Below are 13,300 nucleotides of genomic sequence, written 5' to 3'. Positions count from 1 at the left end.
GTAGACGGCTTCATTTTGCTTTGTGAGACATGTTGGCAAATTCCAGTTCTTTATATCAATTAGGGCTGCAATTAACATTTCTTTTCATTATCAACTAATCTGTCATTTGTTTTCTTGATTAATCGATTAGTTGTTTGGTCTAGAAAATGTCTAAAAATGGTAAAAATGTCGATAACTGTTTCCCAAAGCCCAAGATAACGTCCTCAAATATCTTGTTTTGTCCCGACCAACAGTCCACAACTCAAAGATATTCAGTTTACTGTCATAAAAGACTAAAGAAACCAGAGAATATTCATAATTGAGAAGCTGGAATCAGAGACTTTGGACATTTTCTTAAAAAATTACTCAAAATGATGAATTGATTATTATAATAGTTGGCGATTAATAGTTGGCAACTAATCAATTATTCATCTAATCATTGCAGCTTTAATATCAGTGTGACAGCATTTTGATGATGAGTGCTGGTGCCTCTAGAAGCCTTTTATATAAAAGAAGTTGAGATGATTACTGATCAGGATTAAATGGCCAATATCAGGACAGACTAGTGAATTGTAAAAAAAAAAACATATCAGTTAATGTCATTATTATTTATTATTTTATTTATTATTATTTTATTATTATTTGCAGCCTTTTAAATTATGAAAGAAATAAACATTGAAGCTGCATCAGTGGATATTAACATAAATATTCAAGATAATGTCTAGTTTCATGGTTTTGACTTCATTTTCCAGCAGGTGGCAGCAGATGCTTTCATCTCAACTTTTAAATGAGCGTGATACAAAAGTAATATTACTCCAGTTGCTGAAAGCTCACTGACTGCACATACAGACGGGTGACAAATTAAACAAAAAATTATGTGAATCATATGTTATGGCCTTCACAGTCACCAGATCTCAACCCAATTGAACACCTATGGGAGATTTAGGACTGATGTGTTAGACAGCACTCAAAACATCATCAAAACACCAAATGAGGAAATATCTTTTTGAAGAATGGTGTTCATCCCTCCAGTAGAGTTCAGAGACTTGTAGAATAAATGCCAAGACTGAGGAACACCATTCTTCAAAAGGCCATAACATATGATTCACATCAAATCATACCCCTCGTGCCCTGTGAATTGGGACATTGTCATCCTGGAAGAGACCACTCCCATCAGGATAGAAATGTTTCATCATAGGATAAAGGTGATCACTCAGAACAACTTTGCATTGATATGCAGTGACCCTTCCCTCTAAGGGGACAAATGGACCCAAACCAGGCCAGCAAAATGCCCCCCAAAGCATAATCAATCAATCAATCAATCAATTTTTATTTATATAGCGCCATATCACAACAGAAGTCATCTCAAGGCACTTTTCACATAGAGCAGGTCAAGACCGTACTCTTTAAGAGCCACCAGATCCCCTCACTGTAGGGCTCAAACATTCAGACCTGTACCAGTTTTTCCTTTAATTTGTCACCCATCTGCATATCTGTTCACAAAAATTACTTCCGCAATCTCAAATTTTTTAATGTACTCAAACATATACCCATTAGGCCAATTTCAGGGAATACCGCCCACCAAAGGTTTAGAAAGCCTTTTCTATGGATGCTTGACTGTAATGTGGTCTAGGACATACTGTGACTGGTTTAAGTAGATGAGGTACAATATATTGCTGCTTCAGTGCCATGACCTAGCAGCCAAATATCTTGTTCAAATCTAAGCCAGTTTTCCAGTATTTTTGGCTGATGGTTGAATAGTATCATGAAAGGGGATAAACTATGATGTAATTCCTCTTTTGGTTATTTACACTATTTAAGACAAATGAAGTACACTTAATTTGTTTTGAGTAAGAGGTACTTTATTGGCAAGCTTGTTGCACTTTCTGTATGTTGGCACTAAGGCACATCACCCATTACTGTTAGAGCAGTAAGCAGTTGGTGCACAATATGATACAGAAGATATATGTTTTTCATGTTATGATCATATAAAAACAATAATCAATGAAGCGCAGCAGAAATAGACACACTTGTAGTGAACATACAGATAAAAAAAATAGTTTCCTTTTTCTATAGTGACATTTAATACTGACATACATATAAGGACAGTTTCCCAGACAAAGATTAAACTTTGACTAAATCACAACTCGATGGTCATATCATTGAGAAAACACTTCATTAGTCTGGGACTTGTTGATCCATGTCCAGGAAACTTCCACCATGGTCTCTTTACTAATCGGAGATACATGTAAGGCAAACTAAATGTAACTGGCACAATGGAAAACAACAGTTAATTAACAAACAAATCTATTTTTTTCCCGAATATTTCAGATTACTACTTAATGGTTTACACAGGTGTCCGTTTACGGGGTTTTCAACCCACACACACATAGCTTTGATTTCAATGACTAAATGCTAAAATTTGTATAATACAGCACAAGGTTATTATAGGCAAGTGCAAAGGAAAGTATGGGCAACAATACACATTTATGATAAAACATACTCCATTTACCAAAACAACAGCAACTACAAAGCTACGTGGCTATACGCACATGATTATGTTATGGGTGGTAATGCAGCCATTTCCTGTAAGGATGTAAACATCATATCGTACATGAGGGGGCGTCCACAAACCTGTAGGCTGTACTTAGTCACACCAGCTTTTTTGACGCCATGGTTGGAAGATCACGTGTGATCTACATGTGTAAAAACCTTTATCATAACAAGTTTGACTTGATGCTAGATCTTCAAACAGACATTAACAAGAATCAGGCTTACACTCTCGTAATGCATTATAAAACAGCAGTAGGGTGAATAATAATGATCTAATAATAATATAACAATAATAAAATAAAAATGCAGTGTTTCTGGGAAGTCTGAAAGAAAAACATGAAGAGCTTGCAGCATTCAGTTTGTGTGCTTATCTTGTCTGCTGTTCCCAACAACTTATTCTTTAGAAATGATGGAATGATTTCATAATCGTTTTTTCTTTTTCTAAGCTACACGAGCACCGAATAGCAGCTAAAATGAGCATGCATGGATGTTAGTATCCACTTAGATCTATTTTGACACTGATACATGAAAAAAAGACAGAGATTGGTCAACAGTGTGAAGTGCTTGTATAGCATGTATTGTGTGTGATTGGTCTGGATGTCATGAACTAACTGCATGCTGGTATTTAGTTGAGGGTTGAGTAACACAACTGTAAGGAGAGGATGTGTAATTTTCTAATGAGATGAAGTAGGGATCTGGTTGATGTGTACAAGAGATGATGCTGGACTGTTTCTTCCTTTTCTGGTTTTTGGACCATTAGATTTTCCCTGCAGGGTCTGGTGCAGGATTGGGGTTAGGTGGGCTTAGCTTCATGACGTTGAGAAACTCCACCAGCTGACCTGGGACTTCTGCCAGCACACTCTTTGCCAGTGCTTCTACAGGAGCCTGCAGTGCAAAAGGAGTTAAAGAAGGTACCAAACCAAAAAAAAAAGAAAAAAAAAGCCATTTTTTCAAAGAATCCATTATCACTACTGATTGATTAGATGAATAGAGCATGGATGAGTAGAAAGTTATGCAGATGATGTTATGCATATATGCAGTTTAAAGGAAAGTTCCACCCTTTTATATTTCATCAATCTTTGCTTTTCAGTTTATTTCATAACTTTTTAAGTCACAATGCCTTTTTTGGAATGTCCTGTCAGGTTACTGAGGACTTGCGCTTTGTACTTGTTGCATTTGTAATGCCTATTTACAGCATTTATTTCCTCCTTTTGTCTAGCTACAAATGGATTCATCTTGGAAATATGCCAAGAATGCAGCCAGTGCTAACAACTGTGAAGTCTGGTGTACTGCAGTGCAGTAAATGAAGCTGCAGTAGTTTGCCTGCTGAGCTTGTGTATAGCCAGCCATAGAAACAATATTTTGATATTGTTTGGACTCCACAATTTATATTGAAATTGACCTAAAACTAGTCAATAATCACTGACTGCTTTGTTTTAACAACACTTCAGTGGAATTTTCCTTTAATGTAAATAAGAATATGTCTCCGAGAAAGATCATCAGTGATTTAAGGCCTAAGACAGAAAGTCCAAAAGAATTTCTTGAACTCTCTCTCTCTCCCAGCACTGATGATGAAAGTTTGAAGTAAGACAGCGAGGTAAGAAACATGAAGATAGCAGTCACTTTATGTGATGATTCATGCAGTGATTTAGGGAGACAGTTATTCATATAGGCCAAGCAAAGGCTATGATGGTGACGGGGTTTATAACTGAAATATTTGGGGTACCCCTATGAAGGACTGGGATCTTGGGGAGGCTTCAGTTTGAATAAACTGAAGAAGGAGGCCACTTGTTGAGGTAACTCTGCCAATACGCTTTGGGCAAGAGCCTGGCTGGGCGCCTGCAAAAAAAGATACATTTACAATGTAGTACAAAGTCAAGAGGTTGTGTTATGTAGCACAACAAGTTAGCGAAGCTGTGTAAAGAACCGCATTCCCGCGCAAGCTTAGTGGCGTCTGCCTCACTGCTGAGGGTTATGATCTCATTGATGTTTTTATTCTTTGGAGCCGTTTCTAAACAAGTGACTGTAGCCACTGTCTCCAGGTACGAAGGAACATGTGATCCAGGGCAGCGGTGTGGCTCACTGACGTGTTTTTAATCATTTTTGGGCAACAATGGAGGCATACGGCACAGAGGAATACAATACATCAGGCTTTGGATACACAAACGATACTCGTAAATAGGATGAGGTCATTATTGGTTTGGCTTTTTTCTTGAGATTTGTTGACAATAAGAAATATATAGAAAATGGCCAGCCAAATCCTTTAATTGTGGACACTACCCTGTTATGTTTAGTTTGTAATTTTGAAGTCAGTTGATCTGAAGATGACGCAGTGAAATGCTTAGAAAAAAAGTGTGCATGCAATTCTTATAGCAGTGAGTTGGCTTATTGAGAAAAATCAGCTGAAATCAAAGCAAACACCACTCACATATTTCATGTGAAGCAATGAGTTATATAAAAAGGAGTCTGACGTTTGCACTGTCACTTACATTTTGGAACTGCCTGAATGGCACAAACTGGACGATGTCCCGCATGGCGGCCTCGCCAGCCAGAGAGCGCAGACGCCCGTCGTCTCCATCCAGGAACTCCATGGCACTGAAGTCTGCCCCCCCGACTCCCACGATGATGATGGACATGGGCAGACGAGAGGCGTTGACGATGGCGTTGCGTGTCTGATCCATGTCAGTGATCACTCCGTCGGTGATGATGAGCAGAACAAAGTATTGCTGCAGGAAGATGGAAACAACACAGGCAGCAGAACAATAATTACAATTCTGTAAATGTCTGTCTTTGATCAAGGTGTACTTGAGAGATATCAGATACGGTACGAGATTTCATATCACATCCCAATGTATTAGTTCTCCTCCTCCACTTCATTAAGCTTCTTTTAAAAACAGGCTGCTGTCATCAGCTGTTTACAGCACTGAGACTCATGAAAAGCAAGAAGGTGAGTCACACCAGCGGTCTGAATATTTTACTCTGACAAAGATGAGTTATTCACCAGTGGCATCACTTTCCACTTTAAGAAGTTAATTACATCTTGAGACAAGTTCCAGATATATCTATTGTCAGGCTATTACTCAAGGTAAAGCCTCTCTTGGGCTTATGACTCTTAATCTTATCTACTGAGCCTGGCATCTGAAAATAGCTTCAGGCAATTAGTGTGCTATTATACTAGCACTGCTGTTGCTCTGGAAGCTATTATCAAATTATCCTGCTCCACTATGGAAACTATAGGAAAGCTGATGCCTTTCCCATCCTGCCCAATGTGGAGCAAACAAATGTAAACACTTTGTGCAACAGGCAGCAGCAGTGCAAAGGTAATAATGACTTTTGGAGAAATGTACAAAAAGAACATGATCTTTTTAAAGAAAACTTTGGCCTAACAGGTTCTTCATTTCACACATATGTGCAAGAAAACACTAAAATACTGAATTAGATTTTGTGCAGACCTATTCCAGCCCTGTGAAACTCAGGCTTCCTTTGTGATTAATTCATGTCTGGAGATCTACTTTGTCAAATATGAGACAGTCACATATTATAAGTGATGGCTGAAACACACAAATACTCACTGATGCAGTGGTCTGCTGGAGGGCTTGCTTAGCGAAGCAGGCCACGTGGTTGATGATAGGGGAGAAGTTGGTGGGACCATAGAGTTTGACCTGGGGGAGACAAACCCTGTAGGCCTCCACGACCCCTTCAATACCTACACACCCAAACACACAGAATGCTATATTAAGCTGCATATGTACAGTAGTTGTTATCATTTGTTTCACTCTGTCAGAAAATGTGTCTAAATCTAGCCGCTGTGCGATCATTTGTAAACGTACCTGCACAGAACGGATTTGACGGGTTGAAATTGAGAGGAAACTCGTGGGAAACCTGTTGGGTGAAACACGGTACCATCAGACATTATATTCAGTGCCACGCTACCCTGTGACCTTTGATTCAAACTTTATGCAAACAGCAGTCTTACCCTCTACATGTATTTGTAAGCTTTACCTGCCAATTGGGGGGGATCTGGGCTCCAAAGCCAAAGGCGGGGAACATCTTGTCACTACACAGGAAAAGAAACAACACTAGTACATCAGTAACAGAATATGTTGCCATTTAGATGCAAACTGTGTAACACATGATGACTGACGCCTCATCACCCAAATCTGAGAAAACTGCCACACCAAGAGCATAAAACATATAAAGTTTTAAATGTACTGGACTGTGTTTTATGTGACATACAGTACATACCTGTCATAGTCCTGGATGACGTTGCCCACGGACCAGATGGCAGAGAGGTACTCGTTAACACCCTGAGGACTAATGTAATGCAGAGACTGAGGAGACTTGGGATCCCCGTTGGAGCCTGTGAAGTCGACAGCCACCTGCCCAGACATTCAGGGAGCCGGCAGATATGCAGATGGAAATAACAGATATTGTTAATCTCATTAATTAGTGCTAGCAATTAAAAACAGGCATCGACAGAGAAGCCAGAACTCACAGTGAAGTTTAATTGACAGCCTCCCATGATATAATCCAGGAACGTATACTCCTTCACCACCTAGAAGGTTAAACACTGGTGTTACACAACAGTGCTGAGGAACGTGTCAGTTCTCACACGAAAAAACAGTTTCAACATATGAAAATGAGGCAAACACAGTACTACACCTGGCAGTGCTTCACGCTCACAACTCCGGAGTTCTTGTAACCTTTCTTCTTCTGTTTCTTTTTACTGTTGATGCACTCAAACTCTGCCTGAGGAGTAAACAAAACAGCACGTGTGTCAATGCCAGAAAACCAAAAAACAATGGGTTGGAAATGTACGTTTTAGGTTTAGTGTCTAATTTACAGCACTTAAACAGACTGTCTGTTGCTAGGATTTTACAAGAGAATTACTGGTGATCTCATCCACGCCGTCACATAAACAGTGGGCTTAAAATAATTTCAAGAATGTATAGGAGACTCCAGGAGGTTAAAATAACAAAAACCACCTACATAGAACAAAAACGGGAAAGGGAAACTAATAACTGCATTCCAGAGGAAGCCTGGACAAAATATTGTGAATCTCAATGGAGGATATCAAGCTCAGGATCCTGGAGAGTGTTTGGTGGGAAGCATCATTGGTCTTGGAGAACAACTGGAAACTTGGCTCCCAGGAAGCAAATTATTATCACTTGTTTTGGGAATATCCAAAAGTACATACTTTTTGGCATCAGATTTATACAGAATTAGTGAGTATACTGGGACAAAAATTACTTTTAATTGGGACAAACTCCTTTTTGGGCGTCTACGATATTATTTATGATATCTTTGTAATGGAAAGAATCACCTTCTCCATGAGGCCTCAGGAAATTAAATTAGAGGAAATTTGGGAGAAGTGGAAAATGGATATAGATCTTTTTTTTTTCTAAAACAAAAACATCACATGTTCTATTTTTTGTGCTCTACAATTACACTGGAAATGCTGAAAAGATGGATCATTCTGTTAAGATCTTACTAATGACCATTGTGTAAACTAGTGTTTTAATATTACTTGATTCCAAATAAAGAAAACTAAAAATAATCTCATCCATCACAGTTACATTTCAAATCCAGTTCAATTTCAATAATACAACAAAAGTAGAGAAAGCAACTTCAAGCTGGTTTAAGTGAAAAATATGTGAAATGTTGGCCGTTACATCCTTCAAACACACACACACTCGTACCGGAGAAGTTCGTGATGCTTCTTTGAGGCGCGTCATCGTGGTCTCAAAGATTCCAATAAGATCATGTGAGCCATCACTGTCATAGTCATAACACTCCACCTGGAAACAGGTAAACACACATGGTGATGATGTTGACCTGATGAGCAAGAGAACTGTTAAACATTCACACACAGAAAAGAAAAAAATCACCTTAAAGGATCAGTTCACCCAAAATACAAAAAATAATCCTGCGAACAGTTTTCATGGAACGATACTTTCTACCAAAGAAATAGTGCCTGTGAAAACTGCTGAGGTCTGCAGAGTTTCAGGGACACAAAGGAAATGTTGTTGTGATTTGGGTGAAACGATCCTTTAAGTTTATCTTAAAAAACTGGACATATAAAAACTAGATGAAATACAAACAACATGCAAAAGTGAGGTTCAAACCATGACTTTTTGTAATGTACTAGACAGAGGCTGACGTTATTTAAAGAAGAGTATGTTCAGTTTCAGACAAATGTGTTCTATGAGTTGAATGAAGGAAACTTGGAGGGCAGGAGAACCTGCTGAGAGGTGTCTTGTAGTCCCATCTACTCCATTCACACACTTCACCCGTTAAGTGATGGTAAGATGAACAAAAACAAACACTGACGTATTGGGTAACTCACTTGTCCTGTATGGGTGGAAACAGCTTCCTTCCTGACATGTTCGCTTCATAAAGTTAAAAAAATAAGTATCATCAAGCTAGCACTAAAGACACTATAATCAGTTCATACTGTGTTACTCGGCTGTATTACCCGCCCTGTGTTGATGTTTGAGAGAGATCCCACATAATTTTGCTCTGAAAACTATTTCACTCTCAGAAAGGTTTGTATTATGTCATAACCGCGAAAATACAAAGTGCCGCTGAAATAAAACCAAAGAAGATCGATGCAACTGTAGGTCTGAGTGACAATTTGAATAAATTCACATTCATGTCCATGGCATAGATGTGTATGTAGCTAAAAAAATGTGGGTACTTTTATAGGTTTGTCCATGTCTCCTCCACAGAGAGACTGCAGGGGGATTCGAAAGGGTCTCCATGTTGGATTCAAGTTATTCTTCACCACCTAAGGACAGAAAAACATGACAATTATCTGAGTGCAGAATACTCCAAGAACCAAGAACTAAATTATACAGAACTTCTACAGATTAGTAACTTAAAAACATGTATAAATCTACATTTAAATATTCCTTATTTCTTATTAAAAGAACCAACAACAATGCAAATTCATGAACACATAAAATTTAATGGTAACTATTTTAAAAACCTGTTTACATATGTTGACAGACAAACTGTATACATACAGTACACCTCTGCTACCGGTTGTACAACATCAATGTGCAGCAGGCTCATTCAGACCAGGTCATATTCTTTGTTTGTGTATATAGTACAGTAGTAATCAGGGTGCAAAATTCACTTTTTTGTCCATTGGCCAAATGACTAGTGAATGTTCAGATCTTACTAGCCACTGAATAGATTACCATTGGGGTTTTTTTGGCTGGTAAGTGAAGAAAATCTACCAGTCATTTGCATATTTTACCAGCATTTGGGTGGTGGCTGGTGTTTATTTTTCACCCTGATAGAAATCAAGATCACAGTGAGAGCTGTTGTTGTTGGGAGGAAGTGATACATTTGAACCCTGTCACTACATCAGTTTTCGGTGGGTAAAGCACTGTTTTTGTTCTGTTTTACTTTCTGATGAGAAACAACTCTAAATGCTTCTGATGTGCTCCATTATTTCTCTCTAAACTCTTCTTAAGTTGAGTGCTGTAATACACTAAAAAAACAAAAGGATAAATACAATACGCAATGAAGATGCTGAATGTTGTGAGCAAATTCAATGTTTCTTCATCCTCTGGGGAGGAATTCACAATCTCATTACAACATTAACATAGAACCACTCTGTAACAAATTAATGTATTAACTGTAAATAAGTTTAACTTTGTAATAATTTATTATTTCTTACACATTTCTTGCAACAGTCCCTAATTCAATCACACCCACAAATGTGATTTGTCTGCTTCCTCATTCACAGTTATAACATCAGATTTAACATTCGCTTGAAAAACTCAACTGGCCTCAGCGGTACATCAGTGCAGATCAGTGCAGCTGTTTGCTCAGAGCACAGGAGGAGGGTTACAGAATCTCTTGTTGTCTAATGAGACACTTGTGTCAACATTATGACTTTCCTGATTAGACAAATGTGAGCTTGACCCAACATGCCATCCAGTATTAGGCAAAGGCTACGGTGTAAAACAGGCCAGTATTAGTTCCTCTTTTCACACAGACTGTTATGGGTAAAAGCCTAGAATGGAAGTGTAAGGTAATAGATAAAAAATAATAATTTTCTTCCTCCTTCCTGGAAATAGATGACCATTTTGCTATCACAGCGTAGAAATTAAAAATTGGAATTGCAAACAAAGCGTTGCACACATCAAAATATCTCAATTCTTGTACCAGAACTGTAGCTTTGTTTCACTGTCGTTTGCATGAGTTTGTTTACCTCTGTCCGGTGAGCCAGCTGCCATCCAGTTTCTGTCTGCTTGTAGAACTCCAGGTAAGGGTCGGACTTCCCAAAGAAATCCTGGAAATGAAGAAAAAAAATGCAACGTTATCATCATGTTCTATAAAACTAAACACCTGCGAATGAATTTGAGATTTCAAACAAAATCCTCCATACCTTGTTATCCAGTTTCCTTGCTTCCACCTCAAAATTCACCACCCTGTTGTCTTTTATTTCTTCAGCAATGATCTACAGAGTAGAGGATAGATAAACAATAAAGGAAAAATAATTGCAGTCCACAAATATTGCGACACTTCTCTCTAGCTTTCTCTGTCACTCACTGTGATGGTTCCTTTTCCTGCAGGTGATTTGTTCTTCAAGACAAGCGGTCGGGTCAGTTTTTTACTGGACACAACCTGGGAGTAATTTAAAAAAAGGAAGCAGTTAAATAGAGAAGCAGCAGCCACAGCAGAAGCAGAGGTAAGAATGAGCCTAAACTGCTGCACAGTGGATGACAGCCTCCACATCACATGGCAATAACATCCAAAACAAACAGGCAGAATGAGCATGGGGGGTCAGATAACACTAAAATAGTCTACACAGCAACTGCTTATCAAGGATGTTACTGCTTTGCTTGATTTGTGACATGGTGAAAAAGTGGTGTTGTATTACATCAGAAGCATGTGTCGCACTGCAGCACCTGTCTGACTGACCTGACTACATCGTAATGATTATGTGTCTCTATGCTACGCCAGGGGACTGTGAACTAAAAACTTGAAACACAAGACATAAAAACTACTGAATTTAAAACAAAATAAAAGATGTATTTTGAACACTAAATTGTTTCCTCTCAGAAGAGGAGAAGAAAACCTCACCTGGCCCAAAGTACACTCCAGCTGGCCCAGGAAGTCGTCATCACTCAGGTCAATAGTCTTGTTGTCGATGTCGTAAATCCCAAACCTCAGTTTTTGCACTATCTCAAAGTAGTAGTCGATGACAAACTTTTTGGCAAACTTTGGGTTGAGGCAATTCTGGACTTTCTCTGTGCGTCCCAACTGTGGAGAAAGTTTGAATTGCTCCTTTACTGCACAAGTCTGAGAAATAATTATTTATTAAAAAAAGGACAGTTTGGTGACACACATAAACTGACATAACAGGAAATTTACACAACTCAGACTTTTCCATCAGGGGGTTAACGATTAACACTGCTGAGATTTGTAAGTTGCAGGAGAAACAGTGGCGTAATTGCCACACCTAGGAAAATGTGTTACTTTAAGTGCCCCACAAATATTCAGTTTCTCAGAGCAGGGGAAGACATTTATGCCTTCCAAAATGAATGTTTATTGCATTACTAGCTGATGTGTGTCTGGTATCCTGACAAGATCAAATCACCTTGATCTCGGCAGCTTTTCACTAATATTAAACTTTAAATCTTCTCTCTGATGTTTAATGAATCCCAGGTTATGTCATCCTACCGACCTCATACCACTGCGATTCAGCGCTGTTCATTAACAGGACACACAGAGGGTCGGATTTGGAGCCGATGTCTTTATCCAGGAGATTGTTACAGGAGACAGTCAGCTCCACCTTAGTTACACACTGGGCAGCCATGTCTGACTAACCACAAGCTGAGGACAAGACAGACAGACAGGCAGAGAGGGTAAACACTATGTAAACAAAACACATTTCTAAGGTTTGCTAACATACAGACATGGTAGAGTTACAACGAATTGACGGGGTGCATACAGTATTTCTACGAATACAAATGGATGTGAACTGTAACTGTGAGGTTAGACCGGTTAATGTGAAAATGTGCTAGAAAATGGTAACGTCACCAGTAAATAGTAAAAGTAGCAGGAAGAGATTTGATTTGAACGGTTTTTACCTTTACGAGTAGTTACATCACAGTTACGTAACTGATATTAGCGTACATGCAACTAGCAGCTAACGTTTTCTTTCTCTTTACACCAAAAACATAAAATATAAGCTTAGCGTTGACTGTGTTGCAGCTACCTGACGTTACAGTTGTCTCACACTGCGGCCTGTAAAACATGTACTGAGTCTCATGGAAAATATGACACAATAAGTACTAATGAAGTCCAGGGGAAGCTAATGTGTTTCAGAAAGAGAAAGTCCGACCGCTTCTACAAGCTAAACTGTAGCTTAACAAGCTAACAAGGCTAGTAGATGGACAAGCAGCTTCTTGTTTACACTTCCGCACGTAAGTTAGCGTTATATAAGTGCTAATTTAAACTTACCGTAAAGTTATAGTATCTCAGGAAGGCAATACCCTGCTGGGTGCGTAACGTAACGGTGATGTTACACTGAACAAGACGTTTCAGGGCGCAGTACCGCCCTGTGAAATGTGGGAGTGTTGCGGCTATACTCTTTGAACCCTTATACATCAACTGCTAGTGTTACAGAGAGGGCGGGCTCACTTTGCGACTGCGGCAGCTAGTCCTGGCACTTCCGGTGGCAACTCCAGTTTCTGGATCTGCTGGGTGCCCAGCATTTTGTGGCAGTCCCGCCGGAAGTGCCACTCCT

General features: G+C 39.0%; 1 protein-coding gene across 2 annotated transcripts; it reads right to left on the bottom strand.

Annotated features, from left to right (window-relative positions):
* Positions 1-1,819: 1,819 nt before the first annotated feature.
* On the bottom strand, positions 1,820-13,178 carry LOC122972552 (copine-3-like). 2 transcript variants are annotated; one of them, XM_044339738.1, is made up of 17 exons: positions 13,015-13,178; positions 12,236-12,384; positions 11,632-11,811; positions 11,098-11,172; positions 10,934-11,005; positions 10,757-10,837; positions 9,230-9,319; positions 8,232-8,330; positions 7,195-7,281; positions 7,028-7,087; positions 6,778-6,911; positions 6,535-6,589; positions 6,363-6,414; positions 6,105-6,238; positions 5,022-5,258; positions 4,259-4,371; positions 1,820-3,417 (listed from the first exon to the last, which is right to left on the bottom strand). In XM_044339738.1, exons 2-16 carry the CDS (start codon positions 12,365-12,367, stop codon positions 4,261-4,263), a joined length of 1,599 nt encoding a protein of 532 aa, XP_044195673.1. In that variant the 5' UTR covers positions 12,368-12,384; positions 13,015-13,178; the 3' UTR covers positions 1,820-3,417; positions 4,259-4,260. The 2 variants fall into 2 exon arrangements, with proteins under 2 accessions (XP_044195673.1, XP_044195672.1); XM_044339737.1 differs by lacking the exon at positions 4,259-4,371.
* Between the last annotated feature and the right edge of the window lie 122 nt (positions 13,179-13,300).

Source organism: Thunnus albacares, chromosome 21 (assembly GCF_914725855.1).
Source record: "Thunnus albacares chromosome 21, fThuAlb1.1, whole genome shotgun sequence".
Taxonomy (NCBI): Eukaryota; Metazoa; Chordata; class Actinopteri; order Scombriformes; family Scombridae; genus Thunnus; species Thunnus albacares.
This window is presented reverse-complemented; position numbering and strand designations above follow the sequence as displayed.